The sequence below is a fragment of the Leptonychotes weddellii genome, chromosome 4 (assembly GCF_054177405.1).
Source record: "Leptonychotes weddellii isolate Sample4059 chromosome 4, ASM5417740v2, whole genome shotgun sequence".
NCBI lineage: Eukaryota > Metazoa > Chordata > Mammalia > Carnivora > Phocidae > Leptonychotes > Leptonychotes weddellii.
Window position 1 is genome coordinate 59,411,156 of NC_138372.1, and position 19,871 is coordinate 59,431,026.

The 19,871-nt window shown below is 35.7% G+C and overlaps 1 protein-coding gene and 1 pseudogene across 2 annotated transcripts in view; one reads left to right on the top strand and one right to left on the bottom strand.

Annotated features, from left to right (window-relative positions):
- Window positions 1–19,108, top strand: part of DNAJB4 (DnaJ heat shock protein family (Hsp40) member B4) — a 44,314-nt gene extending 25,206 nt beyond the window's left edge. The window contains exons 1-3 of one of the 2 annotated variants that reach the window (XM_006732478.3): window positions 8,837–9,581; window positions 15,857–16,425; window positions 17,806–19,108. In XM_006732478.3, coding sequence (XP_006732541.1) covers window positions 9,371–9,581; window positions 15,857–16,425; window positions 17,806–18,039 — 1,014 coding nt within the window. In that variant the 5' untranslated portion in view covers window positions 8,837–9,370 and the 3' untranslated portion in view covers window positions 18,040–19,108. Of the gene's footprint in view, window positions 1–8,836; window positions 9,582–15,856; window positions 16,426–17,805 lie in introns of those variants that run through there. The other variant, XM_031027206.2, reaches the window with a different exon arrangement.
- LOC102750231 (bridging integrator 3 pseudogene) lies at window positions 1,121–2,197 on the bottom strand (annotated as a pseudogene).
- Window positions 19,109–19,871: the final 763 nt, after the last annotated feature.

The following is a 19,871-nucleotide window of genomic DNA, read 5'->3' on the forward strand; positions in this document are numbered from 1 at the left end:
TGTTTTTTTTTCTTTTTACGATTTTATTTATTTGACAGAGAGAGGCACAGCGAGAGAGGGAACACAAGCAGGGGGCGTGGGAGAGGGAGAAGCAGGCTTCCCGCGGAGCAGGGAGCCCGATGCGGGGCTCGATCCCAGGACCCTAGGACCATGACCTGAGCCGAAGGCAGACACTTAACTACAGCCACCCAGGTGTCCCTCTTCTCTGTTTTTATCTTATTTCGTTTTTCATTCACTTCCCCTATGTTCATCTGTTTTGTTTCTTAAGAATTCCCATATGAGTGAACACATATGGTATTTGTCTTTCTCTGATTGACTTATTTCGCTTAGCATAATACTAGTTCCATCCACATTGTTGCAGATTCAGATGTCTTTTGAAATATTTTCTCCCAATCTGTGGCTTGTTTACTCATTTTCTTGACAATATCTTTTTCAGGAGAAAATTATAATTTTAATGCAGTCCAGCTTATCAGTTCTCTCTTTCATGAACTGTTCCTTTGGTATTGTATTTAAAAATCATTGCCAAACCAAAGGTCATCTAGATTTTTTCATATGTCCTAGGAGTTTTATAGTTTTGCATTTTACACTTAGGTCTGTGATCCATTTTGAGTTAGTTCTTTTTTTTTTAAATTTTATTGAAAACTTTACTTGAAAAAATAAAATTCCAAATATTCTGGTGAGACAAACCCCTGTTCTTGCTTTGAGGTCTGTGAATCAGGCTGTGACATTTTGTGTGGTCTGTAGCCTATTGACTCGAGGTGAGTCGGGTTTCCTAGGGAACCTGCAAGGCTTGGGGCTTTTCTCTGCCCTTGGCCTAAGGGACAAAAGTGGGCTAAGCCAGTTTTTGTCATGCTGGGAGGCTGGAGTGAGGGGTCTGTCTGGGCTGGGGGAACCACAGCTCTTCTGTTCCCCATGGCAGTGTCTCGGGCCTCTTCAGAAAAGAGGAGTCTGAAGTGGAAAGACAACAAGGGCGGGTGGACTCCCCAGGATGGGTCTCTGGAGGTAGATGTGATCATGACCATACAAGCAAGGCTAAGACCTCAGGTGAGCAGAAAAAGCCTGTGCCTTTGAAGGCTGGAAGCTTGCTCAGGCCCTAGGCCAGGATGCCCTTTGGATGGTTCTTTTGGAAATGAGAAGGCCCCTGGAGTTTTTCTGCCCTGCTTACCCATCTGGGCTCTTGCTATGGGTGGGGAGCTAGCAGCCTGCTTGGGGCTCTTGGTGCCAGGCTCATTGCAGAGGGCTGGTGAGGTAGAGCAGGGGCCACTGCTGTCCCCGTACTTCTCTCAGGGGAGGGCCTTTTGCTGGCTGACGCCTGAGCCTAAGCTTGACAAGGGCAAAGACCAGAGAGGTGTCCCAGGAGTCTTTGAAAGGGTGGTGAGGACTCAGTCATCAACCACAACAGAGAGGGCTCTGAGCTCACTCAGTCTGGCCTCATTCTCCCTCTCCCATTGCTCATCAGGGTGGCCAGGCTGGTCAAGCTGCTGGGTCAGGTCTCCAAAGATCTTCTGCATTTCAGAGTAGTACCAAACCTAGGCTCGGATCAGGGCCTCAAAGCTGGGCTGGATGGAAGTAGTCGAGCCGGCTGTGGTAGAACCTCGGCATGTCATCCAGGAGCTGCTTGTTCTTGGCCTCAAAGTCGTCCTGCACAGGCCGCAGCTCTTCTCGGGCCTGGTGGAGTTTGGCCAGCACGGGCCCCGTCTTCTCCTTCTCCTCGTACTTCTCCACCTTGGCCTGCAATCTCCAGTAGTCCTGCCAGGCCTGCTCCTGCTGTTTCACCGCCATGTTTAGGCTCGGGAAGACACTGCCGAACTTTTTTAAGGGTTCAGTCACGGTCTTTTGAATCTGGTTCACCTTTTCCTGGTTGAAGGTGTCCTTCCGCTTCATGGCTGTGTCCAGAGCTGTCACCATGTTCAGGAAGTCCTGGTCTTGCTCGCAGAGGGGATTGGAGAGCAAATCCAAGGGTATCTTCCCGGCAGATTTGGACATGGTCAGGTCAGCAACGGTGCTCTTCTTCATGTCCTTCTGCAGCCTCCTGGTCTGCTCCTCCAGCTGCTGGAGTTTTCCATACTCCCTCTCAAAATCTCTCTCCATTGTTTTGGGGACAATCTGTTTCTTGGGCGGCCTGGTCTTGAAAGGAATCCAGCTCACGGTTCCAAACCTGGCCCTGCTGCCGGGGTCCGCGGATGCAACTGGGTCCTCAGGGCATTTTGAGTTAACTCTTGTGAAAGGTTTAAGGTCTGTGATAGATTCATTTCTTTGCAAGTGGATGTCCAGTTGTTCAGCACCATTTGTTGAAAAGACTTTTTTCTCCATTGTATTGCCTTTGCTCTTTTGTCAAAGATTAGTTGACCATATTTATACGTGTCTATTTCTGGGTTCTCTATTCTGTTCAATTGGTCTATTTGCCTGTTCTTTCACCAATACCACACTGCTTGATTACTGTGTTTGAAATAGTCAATGTATTTGAGATTTGCATTTGAAATACAATGAATGCTACCTATGTGAAAGTATAATGATTTTAAATTTTAACAGAGTCAAGATGAGTAAGTAGCAAATATTAACTGGGCTATTTGGAAAGAGCCATTTATTCTTAGTTTGACAGCTGTTGTGTGTGGATGTATATAAAAAAGTAAATGTAAATAAGGACATTTTATTATTCCTATGGTATGGTAATTTTTTTTCTAGAAAAAAGTTCTTCTAGTTCATATGATGAGATCATTGTCATCACAATAGTAGCTAACATTTTCATAGTCCTCATTATGTGCCAGTCACATTTAAGTGTATCACACATTTATCTCATTTAATCCTCACATCAGCCCTATGAAGTAATATTAATGCTAATCCCACTTGACAGATGAGGAAACTGAGGCACAGAAAAGTTAAGTCAAAGACCACACAGCTAGTAAGTGGTGTTGTCAGAACTCTAACCTAGGCAGTCTGGCTCCAAAATCTGTGTTTTTAACCACTACACTGTCAGTATTCCCTGGTGCCACCCTAGCAAATTTTATAACCACGATTCAGCTATCTAAAGCACTGTGGGAACAAGGTGTAAAAGAGCCTCGGTTTGTTTATTCTGGGATAAGAAGTACTGGGGAATGGAAGTCACAACTTACTAAAATTAATTACTTGATGAGAAATTTCTGGACTAAATGTACCCATTTAAGAATTAAATATTGACAGAAAAAGTTTCCAACAGGAGCATTGGTAAAATATTAGAAGTCATCTGTCTTTAAGTATTTAAGTGATGATCTGAATTTCAATAGTGATTTCTTCTGAGACTCTGGAAGGCATGCTGTCTTTCTTCGTACTAATGTATTATAAACTGAGAAATGATTTGTGAATTGGAGGAAAAAAACCTTTTTTATTGTCTATTAATAAAGCCAAAGTAGAAGGTGAAGAAGGCATCAGTTGAATGACTACTTATGTACTTTAAAGATTGTGTGTGGTAAAGTGCTATTTTTAGCTCTCATGATCTAAACATATATAATATTTTAAACTGTGATTATACAATCAAAAAGGACTCGTTCTTCTATAAAAATATTTATCTGTAATTACTATGAAAGCATAATATCACAAATAAGGAAGATTTGTTGAAGTTTTTGAAAAAAAAAAAGTCATTAGAATGTTTACTTAATTCTGGCCCATGTCTCCCTAAGATAGAGTGACACACTTCCTCCACATATATTATTGGGCACAAAAACTGTTAAACTGTGTTTAAAAAAAAAAAAAACTTTGATGAACAAAATAATAAACACACTTAAGTTTTCTGATTTGGTTGAAAAAATTAAAATCTCTTAAAATATATTGTAACTTACCTTCAGTTAGAGATGAATCACCCCTACCCCAGCATGAGAATTTAAGCTTGTAAACTCTAAACATTAAGGAGAAAATCTCTTTGTAATTTTCATTTATTTATTTACTTACTTATTTTTAAAGTAAGCTCTACACCCAATATGGGGCTTAAACTCAGGACCCCAAGATCAGGAGTCACCTGTCATGCCAACTGAGCCAACCACACATATATATACCTATAAAATCATATAAGCAGGATTTATGTGATTTTTTTTTAAAGATTTTATTTATTTGACAGAGAGAGACACAGCGAAAGAGGGAACACAAGCAGGGGGAGTGGGAGAGGGAAAGCAGGCTTCCCGAAGAGCGGGGAGCCTGATGCAGGGCTCGATCCCAGGACTCTGGGATCATGACCTGAGCTGAAGGCAGACGCTTAACGACTGAGCCACCCAGGCGCCCCGGGATTTATGTGATTTTTAAACAATATTTCAAATAGACTATTATGTAGTTTTTTGGCTTTGCTTTTATTTTTACTTTTATTTTAAAGATTCCATCTATCTGAGAGAAAGAGCACGAGTAGGGGGGGAGAGGGAGAAGTGGACTCCCCGCTGAGCAGGGAGCCCATGGTGGGGCTCAATCCTGGACTCTGGGATCATGACCTGAGCCAAAGGCAGATGCTTAACCGACTGAGCCACCCAGGTGACCCTTTTTGTACTTTTAAAAATATTAAATGAGCTTTGTTCACATCTCAGCTCCATTTTCCCTAAAAACTGCTACTACTTTTCCCTTTACATACTATTTTTGTCATGATATTTTTTAAAATTTTTTTAAAGATTTTATTTATTTATTTGCCAGAGAGAGAGAGAGAGCACAAGCAGGGAGAACGGCAGGCAGAGAGAGAAGCAGGCCTTTTGCCGAGCAAGGAGCCCAATGTGGGACTCCATCCCAGGACCCCAGGATCATGACCTGAGCCGAAGGCAGACGATTAACCGACTGAGCCACCCAGGCGTCCCTCGTGATAATTATTTATAGGGATGACAGTTGGTTACACACCCCCATTTAAAAAAAAAAAAACAACCCTACACTTATCTCATAGATGAAAAAAACTTAGATGAAAAAAATTTAATGTAAAGTGACTGTGTAATGGATTTTTAACCCCTAAGTGGTAGAGGAGACAGCTCAGTCTGAAAAAGTAAATATAAGAGCAAAATTTCTCTGAAGTACTATGTAGTTTAATAATTCTATCAGTCCACTATTCTATTGCATCTAATTGCAATGAGTATATTGGTATACTTAATAGTTTTTTGTCTTTGGATTATTTCTAGGGACAAATTTCCAGGTATGGTATTTACAGAGATTTTAAAATCATTTTTAATAATTGTTCCCAGGGTCCCCTGGGCGGCTCAGTCAGTTAAGTGTCTGACTCTTGATCTCAGCTCAGGTTTTGATCACAGGGTTGTGAGTTGTTCCCAAATGGTTTTTTAAATTATTTTTATTATTTATTTATTTTTAATGGATAAATGGGTGTTTATTTTATTGTTAACCATTTTGAACTGCCAATTTACATCACATATACTTCTTTGTATATCTCACTGTACTAGTTCTCTAGGGCTGCTAAAACAAATTGTCACAAAGGAGACATCTTAAAACAACAGAAATTTATTCTCACACTTCTGGCAGCTAAACCAAGGTGTGGGTAGGGCCACACTCCTTTCAAAAGCTCTGAGAGATAATCCTAGGAGAGTAGTATAGATCTACACATTTTAGGAATAACTTTTCTGCTTATTTGAGTGTTTCTCATTCTTTTAAAATAAAAATGTAGTGGATTTTATTTTATTTTTATTATTATTTTTTTTTATTTTTAACTAGGCTCCGTACCCAGCATGGAGCCCAACGTAGGGCCTGAACTCCCGATCCTGAGATCAAGACCTGAGCTGAGATCAAGAGTTGGATGCTTAACCCACTGAGCCACCCAGGTGCCCAGTGAATTTTAGCTCTTAAAAAAAAGGATGTTTTTCCTCCGTAGCCTGAATGTACTGTTTCCTTTTTCCTTGGGCCTACCTTGTTTCCTGGGATCGATGTTGCTTTTTTTCTGCTCACTTGACATTGAAACAGTGGAAAGGTAGTCAGGCTCACCTGGCTCTGGGTATGAGCTGGCCTTGATCCCCGCGACCTTTCCTCCTGATGCTGCCATATTTATTTTCTTTACTGAAGTATAGTTGATACACAATATTGCATTAGTTTCAGGTGTACAATATAGTGATTCAGCAACTCTATATGTTATGTTATGCTCACAAGTGTAGCTACCATCTGTTACTATACAACACTGTTATAATACCACTCACTATATTCCCTATGTGGTACCTTTCATCCCTGTGACTTATTCATTCCATGCATATAATATCTTCTTTATCCATTCGTCTATGAATGGACACTTAGGTTGCTTCCATATCTCGGCTATTGTAAATAATGCTGTAATGAATATGTGGGTGTATCTATCTTTTTGAATTACTGTTCTTGTTTCCTTTGAATAAATACCCAGTAGTGGAATCACTGGACTGTGTGGTATTTCTATTTTTAAATATTTGAGGAAGCTCCATACTATTTTTGACAGTGCCTAACCAATATGCATTCCTACCACAGTGCACAAGGGTTCTCTTTTCTCCACATCCTCACCAACATTTGTTATTTCTTGTCTTTTTGATATTAGCCATTCTGACTGGTGTGAGGTAGTATCTCATTGTGGTTTTGATTTGCATTTCCCCGATGATCAGTGATGTTGAACATTTTATCTTGTGTCTGTTGGCATTGTTCCCAAATGTTTGAAAGAATCATTTACACAACTCATTTTATCAAAACCTAGCTAGATTGTTTTATATTATTTAAAATTATAATTGCTTCCTTATTAACTTGAAATTTCAAAGTTGAGATGGATTCTTGCTTTTCAAGTTTAGCACTATGATTTCTTTTTTGTGTGTGTATGATATTTGAAGAAGTATGAAAATCCTTTATCACCCTTCTCTCTATATGTGGAAAGTCAGATTTGTTTCCATTTGTTAATATGTAATGCACTTCTCGGAAATGTGGAAGATCTAGTCTTTGGGTTCTAAAATCCTTTAATGTGTCAAGTCCTGATAATATTTCTAGCTACCTGAAAATGACTGAATCAGATAAGAATCTGTTTTTTCTTTCCTCCCAGCATTACCCACCAGAACAATTCAGACTTTTCATAGATAGTAATGTCAGTGTTTCTTTAGTAGTGAATATTTAAAAGAGGAATTAATTCTAGGGGCGCCTGGGTGGCTCAGATGGTTAAGCGTCTGCCTTTGGCTCAGGTCATGATCCCGGGGTCCTGGGATCGAGCCCCACATCGGGCTCCCGGCTCAGTGGGGAGCCTGCTTCTCCCTCTCCCTCTGCCTCTCTCCCTGCTCATGCTCTCTCTCTCTCTCTCTGTATCTCTGTGTCCCAAATGAATAAATAAAAAAAAAATCTTAAAAAAAAATAATAAAAAAAATAAAAGAGGAATAATTCTAGAAAAGGTGATTTTTGTTATATTTTTACCCTACTCTAGATGCTGATCATTGCACTGGACTTCAACTTGCATTTTTTTTTTAAAGCAGGAGTTTTAAGGTGACTTTGGATATTAGCATTTTTCCCCAAGTTGTTTTGGATTTGAATGGTTAACCTTTTGACATTGAGTATTCCTTGGTGGGACTAAAAAATTTGCTTGAATAGCTAGCTGACAAACCTCTGTAACCTGTAAATAGGCTAGACAGATGCTATACATTTCTAAAACCAAAGTATTTTTAAAGGAGAGAGTTTTGAAAAATAGGAAATCCTAGCTGTCAAATGTACAAAGATGAACGTTCCGAAAGAATTGCTGAATCATGAATGTAAAGCTGCTTGGCATATAGAGTAGGTGTTTCCATATCTTTAAAGGTTAACACGTGATCATTAACTTTTCATCATATTCTAAACATATATGTACATTTACTTTTCCTTTACATGTTGTTTTTCTTTTAAGCTTACAGATTTAAGGTATTTATAGGGCTCTGTGCAATTCTTTTCATATTTTCTTATTAATCCATCTTTCCATATTAGAAATGGGAACATTTTTGAAAAGATGACATAACAATATAGGAGCTAAAAGATGAGTAATATACATTGAAAATTTTTCTCATAAGTATCATATATATATACATATATATATATAAAAGCAGACATTGAAAGGGTATATAAATGATAGGGCATAAACTTTGTTACCAAAAATATACAAAACTACAACAAATAAACATAAATATCTATCAGAAAAAAAGGACTAGAAGGAAATACACTAACATTTAGCAGGGATTACCTAAAGTGGTATGATAGGGAGGTTTTCATTTTATACTTTTTTCTTCTTTTTTCCTTCTGTGTTTTCCAAAATCTTCAGCAATGAGTATTGCTATTTATAATTAGGGAAATGTGTTTTTAAAAGAAAAAAATACTTCTCATATCACTGCCCCATAAATAGCATATCCGGATTTTAAAATGATCCAGTCAAGGTCTTATAAGAAACATGAGTATTTACTGTCTGTAACCTGATACTTGTCTTCTATCTTTCCTGCAGCACAAAAATTCTTTAAATAGTGACCCTAGGAATTGGGCGGAGGCGGGGAGGGGGGGAAAAGTGGGATCTCATTCTGTTTTTGCTGAAGTAACTAAAATCAGATATGAAGCTTTCACAAATATTTAGTTTGCCAGACTATTAACTCTTGTATACTACAAAAAACTAGTTAAAACCACTAGCTAAAATAATATTTAAATCCCTTATTGCTTTTGATGTTAATGATATGTAGCCTTTTACAATGTGAAATTGGCATATTGACTTCTTGGCATTTCTGATTGCTAGATCCCAGGAATTCTAAAAATGACACAAATTATCTGAAAATTTTAATTTAAACAAACCAGATTTTAGTATTGTATATCTTACATTTGGATAACTTGAAATTAAAATTAAAATACCTAAAATAAGTTCAAGGGTACCTTTATTTGTATAATACTTTTAATTTATTTTAACATAGGATGCCTAATGGCTGTAATTATTTTTGTTTTTTCACCTACAATAGAGTAAATAAATATGTAGTTATGACCTGCTATGCTGAAATATTGGTTTTTGAATCCACTCAGCTTCTTAAAAAGGAAATAAAAATGGGAGAGCCAGAAGGAAAATGAATAGTTAATCGTGGAGGAGGAGAAAACCTAGCTCAGTACTTTGACTAGAGGCAGCTGGGGAAGTGACGTCCTGTAGCATTTGCTGTTCTAGAAAGTACAGAGACACGTAGTGAAAATGGGAGGATCTAGAAGGAGGCTGTCTCCTGTGTAGTGTATATTTATCTGTAAGTGAGCCTTTGAGGGAGGAATTAAATACAGAGACGTGGTTTGCTTGCTGCCTTAAGACAGCGAAGCTGAATTGCTGATTTGCTTTAACTTTTAAAATACCCAGCTTGGTTTATTTTTCTTAGAATCATACTGCTAAGACTGGGGACGCTGTTTTCTTTCACAAAGGGAAATCTAAGTTCATTTCAAGGCATTCGAAATGGGGAAAGACTATTATTGCATTTTGGGAATTGAAAAAGGAGCTTCAGATGAAGATATTAAAAAGGCTTACCGAAAACAAGCCCTCAAATTTCATCCGGACAAGAACAAATCTCCTCAAGCAGAGGAAAAATTTAAAGAGGTCGCAGAAGCTTATGAAGTATTGAGTGATCCTAAAAAGAGAGAAATATATGATCAGTTTGGGGAGGAAGGTAAGTATTCCGTGTATATCTTTTGGTCTCTCCAGCTCTGTCTCACTCTCTCTCTCTCTTTTTCCCCCCGCTCTTTCAGCCTTCTGGTTATCTTTAAATTCTCAGACATCAAAGTAGAAAGACAAATAATGGATAAAAATAAGATTTTATTTTAGATCATCTGAATGAATATTATTACATAGCTGTGAATGAAATATACTTGTTTGCCTTTTTCTTGATTTTGGCATTTTGTAATATATATATCTTCTGCCATTAGATTTATAACGTTAACATTGTATATTTGAAAAGAAACATCACATTCCCATACCCATTAATGAATTGTGTCAAAAGTCTTATGCAACCTGTTTTGTTTTCTAATGAATTTTCTGCCGGAACCACTAAAGGTCCTTCACTCATTTAAAATGTTAAGATTGGCAGTTCAAATTCTGGGTAGTTTATATTTTATTCACAAAAACAAAACAAGTTTTTTGCCTCTCTGATAGCAATTTAATTTAGATTGAACAAGATAGAATCTTCTCTCTGAGAAGCAGAAGGCCCAGGCATTTAGTTCTGGTTGTTTTTGGCGTTTTGCCTGGAGAGGAAAGAATTTTCCTGATGTCATAAAATACCAGAACAAGTTTTTAGCTTAATTGTAAACAGTAATTGTGTGCCAAGAAAATGAGATCTCAGAAATACAGTTTTTGACCTAAAATGGCCACCTCATTAGAACAGTTATTGATTTACTTACAGGTCACATTATGTCTTCAGAAATTTTACTACCTAGGTATAGAGGAAAGCATGACAACTTCCCTTTGCTCTCCCTGCCATACTTTTGTTTCTTTCATCGTGAGATCAGAAACTAGTTGAGTACAGTAAATGGGGGTTATTAAGATTATCCCTTTATCGTTCTGTATTTTAAATTAAGTTTGTCCATCATTTCCATATAAATGTGGCTATAAAGTAAGGCTATTTTAAATTGCTAATTAACAGCAACAACAAAAACACTTTAATTCCTACAGATTCTGGAATTTTCAACATTTTGAATCAGAATTAAGTTACTTCATTATTAATTTTTTTCTCCCAAAATATTCTCTTTTAAATCATTGTAGTTATGAAATCTTCTTTATTTCTTTGCCTCCTTTATCGTATTTAACATAAAGTTTTCCTAATCAGATATATGCTAAAATACAGTGAAGCAGTAACTGCTCATTTTGAGTTAAAAAACTAAATTTATATAAGCAGGGTGATTGTGTAAAGGTTTTTTTTTTCTTTTTCCTTTCTTTGTTTTGTTTTTCTTTTTGACTTGAGTTGCCAAAAATTGCTATTTCTGCTCTTGGTTTTGGTGTGATGAGGACCTGCTGTGTCAGGTTCTTACAAAGTCAGTATTGAAAAAGGCACGCAATGGCCAGTTCGATTCTGCCTGTTTCTTATGGCCTTACTAATCAAAATACTATGATTAGGTTCATCTCAAAAGCTAAGCAGGATTCTGAGATACTACAAACAATATACTCCTTCTAAAGAAGTTATTTGTAATTTTGTAAAGAAATCCACAAACATTCCCCTGTAAAAGCAGATAGCCCCTGCTTAAACCACATCTCACTGCTAGCTCAAGTTTGTTTATAACTAAGCCATAGGATTCAGTGTTTTCTAAGGATATTTATCTTCAGAATTTTCAAGTCATCACATGATACATTTTTCTTGGCTTAACATTACCTCTTAGTAGTGTTTTTCTTGAGTGATGTTTCTCTAGGTTGACTTTTACTGATCATTATCAGTGAATGAATTTTTAAAAAATGAAAGCAGTATCATCTGTGTACCCTGAATCTTTTTTTTTGTTGTTCTTGATTCAGAGAATTGATATAAGCAATAGAGGTAATAGGGAAGAATAAGTGTTTTGAAGCATTGAAATATATTCAGAAATACTCTCTAGTTATGAGTTACTTGAGAATATAGTTAAATGAAAATTATTTGGCTATTTTTTAGAAATTACTCTTCCTTTACAGAAAAGCATTATGTTTATTTGCTCTTTATTCAGAATAGCTCATTTATACTTTGGAAAAATTCCTTTTAGGTATACTGTTTAAATGGGAAAACATTTTTTCTCTTTGCCATTCATTGGTCAGTTTATGCCTGCAGGCCTGGTTCCATCACCCAACGTGTTTCTCCAGTAGTAACAAAATACTGAATTTTAGGACTGTGGGGCTATTAGTAATTTATGTAATATACTCCTTACCCCCCTCCAGTTATTACACTCTCTTTCAAGGCCTGGGACAATGGGAACAGGAACTACGAACTGAAAAGTGTATGAGTTGAACAAGCTAAATTTATATAGTTAGAAAGTAAGAGAACCAGTGATCCAGTTTATTCATGTTTTGAAAATCTCTAATATCCACAATTTTAAAGGCTTGGTTTAAAAAAATTTGGATAAAAATAGAGATGTTTTAAATTTACCATATTACCCAGCAGTTCCACTCACAGATATCTATAAAAGAGAAATGAAAACATAGGTCCACAAGAAGACATGTATGTGAATATTCATAGCAGCATTATTTGTAATGGCCCCAAATTGGGAACAATTTAAAAGTACTATCATTAAGTGAATGGATAAACAAAATGTGGCATATATGTACACACACACACACACACACACATGTACATGCTGGAATACTACTTAGCAATTAAAAGGATTGATATAATAAAACATGCTACAACATGGATGAACCTCAAAAACTATGCTAAATAAAAGAAGTCAGATGTCAAAGGCTACATATTCTATGATTCCATCTATATAAAATGCATGGAAAAGGCACACTCGTAGAGAAAGAAAGCAGATGAGTGGGTTGCCTAGTGCTAGAAGTGGGAGCAGGGCTTAGCTACAGATAGAAACAAAGAACTCATTGGGCTGATGGAAATGATCGATAACTGGATTGTGATGGTGGCTGCACAACTCTACAACTTTATTAAAATCACTGAATTACATATTTGCAATGGGTTAATTTTATAGTGTGTAATAAGCAAAGCTATTTTTAAAAAGAGAGAAATGTTCTCCATAGTTGAATCATTTGAAAACAAAAAAATACAACTATGTAAATTGAAAATTGGATTTTAAACCTGTCTCTCCCAGAAGGTTTTAGGTTTAGTTCTGAATTGTTCAGTGGATGTCAACAGAAGTTTGTATTAAAAGACTGAAAAAAAAAATCTTTTAGTAACACATCCTTACAGTATCCTAGTTCTCTAACAGTTCTTTTTCCTTATGCCTTTTTTTGGTTTATAGTTTACTCAATAACTTTCTTTAAATACTGAAAGGTAGTATTTATATGATCAAACTTGTGTTTAGTATATTAATCTATACCAGCTTGCTTCTTCAGTTCTTTAGTTTCCATATTTAATCAACTGGATCTCTTTTTATTTACTATGTGTTTTTAAAAATAAGTTGGATTTTTGTGAGTCAAAGCTGCTTAAAGGTTCTCATTATGCTAGTAACTCTGTAAGTCTTGCTATAAATCTAGATTTTTACATATCAGATCTCCTTAAAGTATGAGTTATTAAAGTCCTATAATTTTTTTCTTTTAAATCCTACTTCTTCTCCAGTGCTGCTTCTTTTGACACACTTTCAACTAACTAGTGGAAATCATGGTTATAGATAGTATACCGAACATATATTTGTTTTTGGATTGCAAATTGGTGGGTTGGTTGGTTTTAGATAATAGCAGTCTTTCTACAGCATAGGCAGATGTTGATTCTAGAGCATATTCCTTGATCACGCAAAGTGATGATGGTGTCTAGAAAACATTTTGGAGAGCAGAGGGAATCCAATTGAATATTAAATTTTCCATAAGCAGTCAAAATGTATGTAATAAAGAGTTGACCGTATAGTTGATAACATGCCTGTTACAATTCGAGTGCTAGGCAAAGCAGTACTTGCATAATAATTCATGTTATACTGTTGAGAATTTTGGTAGGATTTTTGCGGTCACTTATATAGTAGCCTTGTCCTTTAGCTAAGCTATGTACTTGACTGTTTAGTGTCAAGGAAAACCTCAAAGCTTCACTGGAGCCTTTTTGTCCGCTTTGATAAATGCCACATCAGACTGTGTGAATCTTCTCAGGGACTCTGTAATCCTGATTGAGTTACCATTTTTGGCAGAGGAGGGAAGAGGTTTTAGGGAAAAGCCAAACCCATAATATAATAACTTAAAATGTTATTCCTTCTTTTCATGAATTTATTATGAGTCCAAACATTTAGATATTGTCTTGTAGAGAGTTAGATTGGGCAAGCTAATTTACTCAATTTATGTTATTAACTCTCTGTTAAACTATTATGCTCTGTTATATTTGTGGGATGAAAGATGAAATGATTAAAGTAATTTAAGCATTGGTTTAGTCACACTGGTCATGACCTTGAGTTATATACGTAATCTATCATATATAAAAATCTGTCTCTAGCTTTTTTTTTTTTAACATTTGGAGTTATAACTGTACCACTAAAATTTATAAAAAGAAGTATGTATGAGCTGCATGTTAATATCCTTGTTCTGCTTATACTTGCCATTCTGTTTCTATAAGGGATATCCTAACTGCTCTTTGGATATATCATTCAATTCATATTTTGACAGTTTTCAGATTATTAGACTTTTCTTGGTCTCTCCAGATTTCTATTCATGGATGAAGGTAAAAATGTAAACATCAGCTGACACTGTTGGATGAAATAAGAATATATGTATACCTTTTAATGGAAGAAGCCAAATAGAATAAAACATGCAGAACTAAGTCTCTTTGAAAGCATGCTGAGTATAATTTTTTTATTATTAAGTCTCATATGTGTATGTGTGATTATACTTTATATTGCTTTTGCTTTTGCCTCTTCTCTATCCTGATACTCGACACCTTTTAAAGTTTAAATAGACTTTAAGAACTAGTTCATTCTCTATTCAATAAATATGAGCCCCTATCATTTTCACCCTGTATACATGAGCAATGCAAAAATGAATAAAAGATATTTCCTGCCCTCAAATTACTGTTTGAACATACTAGAATCTCTTAGTTTAATCCTTTGGATTTATCACAGTTTTAAAATTTTTAGATTTTCTTCCTGCTTGTTTCCTTCATCAGGAATGCCCATAAGGCTCATTCAGAAACTTTGCTACTACTGTAATGATATAAATCCTTGTCAGTATTGATCCCTTAAAAGATCACTATACTAATGTTTTGTGGGTTTTAATAGAAACTTTCTTTGGTATATAATGGAAAATGCTGCGTCAAATATGTGATCACTTGTGAGCTACATATTACTTAGTTGAACCTTAAAGAACAGGGTCAGGGCGCCTGGGTGGCTCAGTCGTTAAGCATCTGCCTTTGGCTCAGGTCATGATCCCAGGGTCCTGGGATCGAGCCCCACATCGGGCTCCCTGCTCCACGGGAAGCCTGCTTCTCCCTCTCCCACTCACCCTGCTTGTGTTCCCTCTCTCACTGTCTCTCTCTGTCAAATAAATAAATAAAATCTTTAAAATAAAATAAAGAACAGAGTAAAAAGGTCACTATCTTGGTGTCTGAAGCGAGTTGTCCACAGTAGACAGAAATAACCAGTCCAAAGGACTTACATGTCAAGAGGGTTTACAGCACTTGATTTTAGTCTTTTTTCTACATGCTGTTGAAATTAATGCTATCAGATGGTATGCCTAGATAAACAATTTTGTTAGATAGAATAGGGATAATAATTTGGAGTCTAAAAAAACATTTTTCATAGGGTGTCCTATTAGAATTTTCTCCCTTTCTGCCACAGAAAGAATTCTATTTTAATTAATTCTTAAACAATAAAAGACCTGAAATAAAGCTAGTTAGTATGAATATGGCATTTTATATTATTGATTATGCTCACTGATTATAATGGCACTTAAAGACTTAGGTTATGCATTTTGCATTGATTACCAAAGACCTATTTCAATTGACATCTTTTGAAAACTTATATTTATATACTTCAGATTGTCCAACCAGTAGTTTATGAGATAACAGGTTCCCGGTTTTATTTTCTTATTTACCAGTGGAACAGAGATTCAGGAATAAATTGTCACTAAAGATGGGGATTTGGAGGAAGAATTTGAAAGCTAAAAATTTAACTTAGGATGGAATGGTCAAAAGTTAGGTAGCTGTTCTGCATTTAGTGATAATGGCATTTCTGGCCAGTATTAATAGATTGTAACCTAAGTTGGCCAAAGTTTATTAGTAATACAATTTTTGCAAGTTTAACTTTCAAGAGTTGCAAGCTTTTTTCTAATCACGTTTATCTGTTCATTTAGGATTGAAAGGAGGAGCAGGAGGTACCGATGGACAAGGAGGTACCTTCCGGTACACTTTTCATGGCGATCCTCATGCCACATTTGCAGCATTTTTTGGAGGTTCCAACCCCTTTGAAATTTTCTTTGGAAGACGGATGGCTGGTGGTAGAGATTCTGATGAAATGGAAGTAGATGGAGATCCTTTTAGTGCCTTTGGATTCAGCATGAATGGATATCCGAGAGACAGAAATTCTGTGGGGCCATCCCGCATCAAACAAGATCCTCCAGTTATTCACGAACTTAGAGTATCACTTGAAGAAATATATACTGGTTGTACCAAACGGATGAAGATTTCTCGAAAAAGGTTAAATCCTGATGGAAGGAGTTATAGATCTGAGGACAAAATTCTCACCATCGAGATTAAAAAAGGGTGGAAAGAAGGCACCAAAATTACTTTTCCAAGGGAAGGAGATGAAACACCAACTAGTATCCCAGCAGACATTGTTTTTATCATTAAAGATAAAGATCACCCAAAATTTAAAAGGGATGGATCAAATATAATTTACACTGCTAAAATTAGTTTACGAGAGGTAAGTTAGTAGGACCTGGGATTCTGAAACCAAACAGAATTATGCATTCGATCTTAGGGAATTTATGTAAATAATAGCTAATATTTATTAAATGTTTAGTATATGTTATTTTTTAAAATTCTCATAAGCACCCTCCAGAGGTAGTACTACTATTATATCTCTTTTATGGATAAGATTATATTTTCTAAGTTTAGTTACCTGTATTAGCAATTTAAATGCCAACTTGAAGTGCTAACCAGATTATGTACTATGAAGCCTAATACTGGCTTAACAGTTTTTATAGGTATGGTTTATGAGATACGCATTGTAATTGAAGTCCATGTATAAGATTTTTTCTAAAATTGTTAATTTGGAGTAATAATTATATAACAAAAAGATTAATTTAAAATAATTTATAAGCATACTGCTTTAATATGAGTCCTTATTTGTTCTATTTTTAGACACTGTTTTTTCAAATTGCATTATAATCCTGCAAACATGGCCATGTCAGTTCCCTGTTTAAAATTCTTAAATGATCCCACATAGTATCTACCATAAAGTCCAGACTTTTTAGCTTAAAATGAAGGTCATTTTAAATCTGATTTCTACCCATAAATGTTTATGCATTTCCTAAGTTTGCTCTATTATTATCTTACATACATTTATGTCATCGTCTAAATTCTAATCTATGGAACACTGTTGTTCCTCACTCTGCCTCAAAACCTGCTACTGGTCCAATGTTTAGCTCAAGCATTCTGTACTCTCAGAAGCTAAAGGTGGGGAGGGTAAGCTGGGTGCCCTTTGTCTCACAAAAGACTTCTGCACCTCTGTGCTCACGTTATACTGTATTATTATTACCGGTTTGCTTCTGAGTTCCTTGTGCATTCCCTGAGGTGGGGTCTGTGTTCATGGTCCCTAAGCTCAGCATCTAGCAGGAATGTGTGGCATATAGTAGACACTCAGTAAACATTTGTTGACTAAATCAATAAATGTATTTCTTATCCTAACATTTTTCCTTCCAAAGAAGTAGGTAGCTGCTCTTATCCTATTCCTCTCACTCCTAAATTTCTCCCTCTTTTCTTGTCCAGTTCCATCCCTGCATCTTTAACATTGTAATGGCAACCTCAAACATTCCATTTCATTTCAAGGCAATGTGGAAGACATCCTTTACTTCTCTTTCCTTTTCCTTCCCTTCCCCTCCTCCTTTCCTTCTTTTGTAGTATGTCTGATCATGCATGTCCTAAAGGGATCTTTTAATAGGGAAAAAGTCTTATAATTATTGATATTCTTTTGGAGGTTAAAATTTTACCTTAGTGGTTTCATCCTTCACACCCAGTTTTTGTTGTTGTTGTTGAGTTTTTGAAGTTCTGAAGTTTGTTAATTTTATTTGGTCTATTTCAGGCATTGTGTGGCTGCTCAGTTAATGTGCCAACAATGGATGGAAGAACTATACCTATGTCAATAAATGATATTGTGAAGCCTGGAATGAGGAGAAGAATTATTGGATATGGGCTGCCGTTTCCAAAAAATCCTGACCAGCGTGGCGACCTTCTAATAGAATTTGACGTGTCCTTCCCAGATACTATATCCTCATCATCCAAAGAAGTACTTAGGAAACATCTTCCTGCCTCATAGAATGAAAAACTTTGTTACCCATATTTTGATAAGGCACTGAAAATATAAAAGGACTGGCAGTTTACTGATGTAGATGTGAATTCTGTATAAAGATGTGTAAATTATTTTGAGGATTCATTAAATTGCATGAATAGAGACGGGTCAAATAAATAGGCAAAGGGGATTTTTACAGTTAGAGATGAAGAAACAACCATTTACTGTATTTTATTTTATTTCTCCCAAATCAGAAATTTTTAGTATTTTGCTTACATGTAAAATTTGTTTTTGTGGAGTTAGTAGATATATTTCTAATAAAGTACTAGACTATCCAAGTACTTTATTTCTTTTATCTTTACATTATCAGTATGATAGTTTCTCATTTATAATGGAAATTTAAGTTCTTAACTAACCTACACAGGTGATTTGTATTTCTAGAAAATAAAAACCCAAGTCATTTGGAAATGTGGTTAACTAGATTTAAATCTCCATCTGAAATGCTGCTATAGGGCTGGGACCCATAAAAGAATATCCTAATGCATATGTTTTGATTTTTAAAGTATGCTATAGCATTTCCTACTAACATGATTGTAATGTTCTTAAGGCAGACCTTTTCATCATAGAAAGGAAATTAATGGCAATTTATCTCCTGTGGAAATCCCAGTTGCCTGAATTACTGATATTTTAGAAATAGGCTGTTTTTAAAATGCCATATGTAATTTTATGCAACTTGACTATATATCTTGGACTTAATAAGTTATAGGCACATTTTATTGTCCACTAGTTTAAAATAATTTGTTTAATAATAAATGTGTTTTTAGAGGGAATATTGTTACTTAGAATTAATTTTCCAATTACACAGTCTTCTATAACTTACTCATCATATGCTATATGTATCTTACGCAATTTCCCTAAGAAGAATAAACTACCACTATGGTGTTAAACCAAAATATGGGGAAAATAAACACTAACTGCTGCTTATGAATGATGTTGCTACTACTTGTTATGCATATAAATATTTTACTTTTTCATATGTATAGACTGCATTTCTTAGGTGTTTTAATTTTTTAAATATATTTACGTTTAAAAAATATTTTGTTTTCTTTTTTTTTTAACCATAGTAAGAGTGATGTCTTGAAACAAAATTTTTGGTTCAAAAGTAGCTTTCAGGATGATTGATACATGTACAAGGTGAACTGGATCCTATCACCCTTTAGCAGAGTACGAGGGTTCTTTTAGTGACTCAGTAAATAGGTTGTAATCACCACATACTTTATAGCCTTACTGCATTATAATTGACATGCCATAAAACTACCTTTTTAAAAGTATATAGTTCAGTGGTTAGTATATTCACAGAGTTATGTAACCACCAAGTCTAGAACATTTTCATCACCTGAAAAAGAAACTCTATATCCATCAGCACTCACGTCCTATTCTTCAGTGCCTGATAAATACAAATCTACCTTCTGTCTCTACAGACTTGTCTATTCTGGGCATCTAGTACAAATGGGATCAAAGAATATGTGACTTTTTTTCACTTAGCTTCTTTCACTTAACATGATGTTTTCAAGGTACATCCATGTTGCATCATGTATCAGTACCTTGTCCTTTTTTATGGCCAAATAATGTTCCATTCTATGGAGATACCACATTTTGTTTATTCATTTATTAGCTGATGGGCATTTAGGTTATCTCCCTTTTTTTGGCTATTGTAAATAATGCTGCTATGAACATTTTTATACAAGTTTTTGTGCACATAACTTTTCAATTTTTGGGGGTATATATCTAAGAATAGAATTGCTGGGAATAGGGCGCCTGGGTGGCTCAGTTGGTTAAGCGACTGCCTTCGGCTCAGG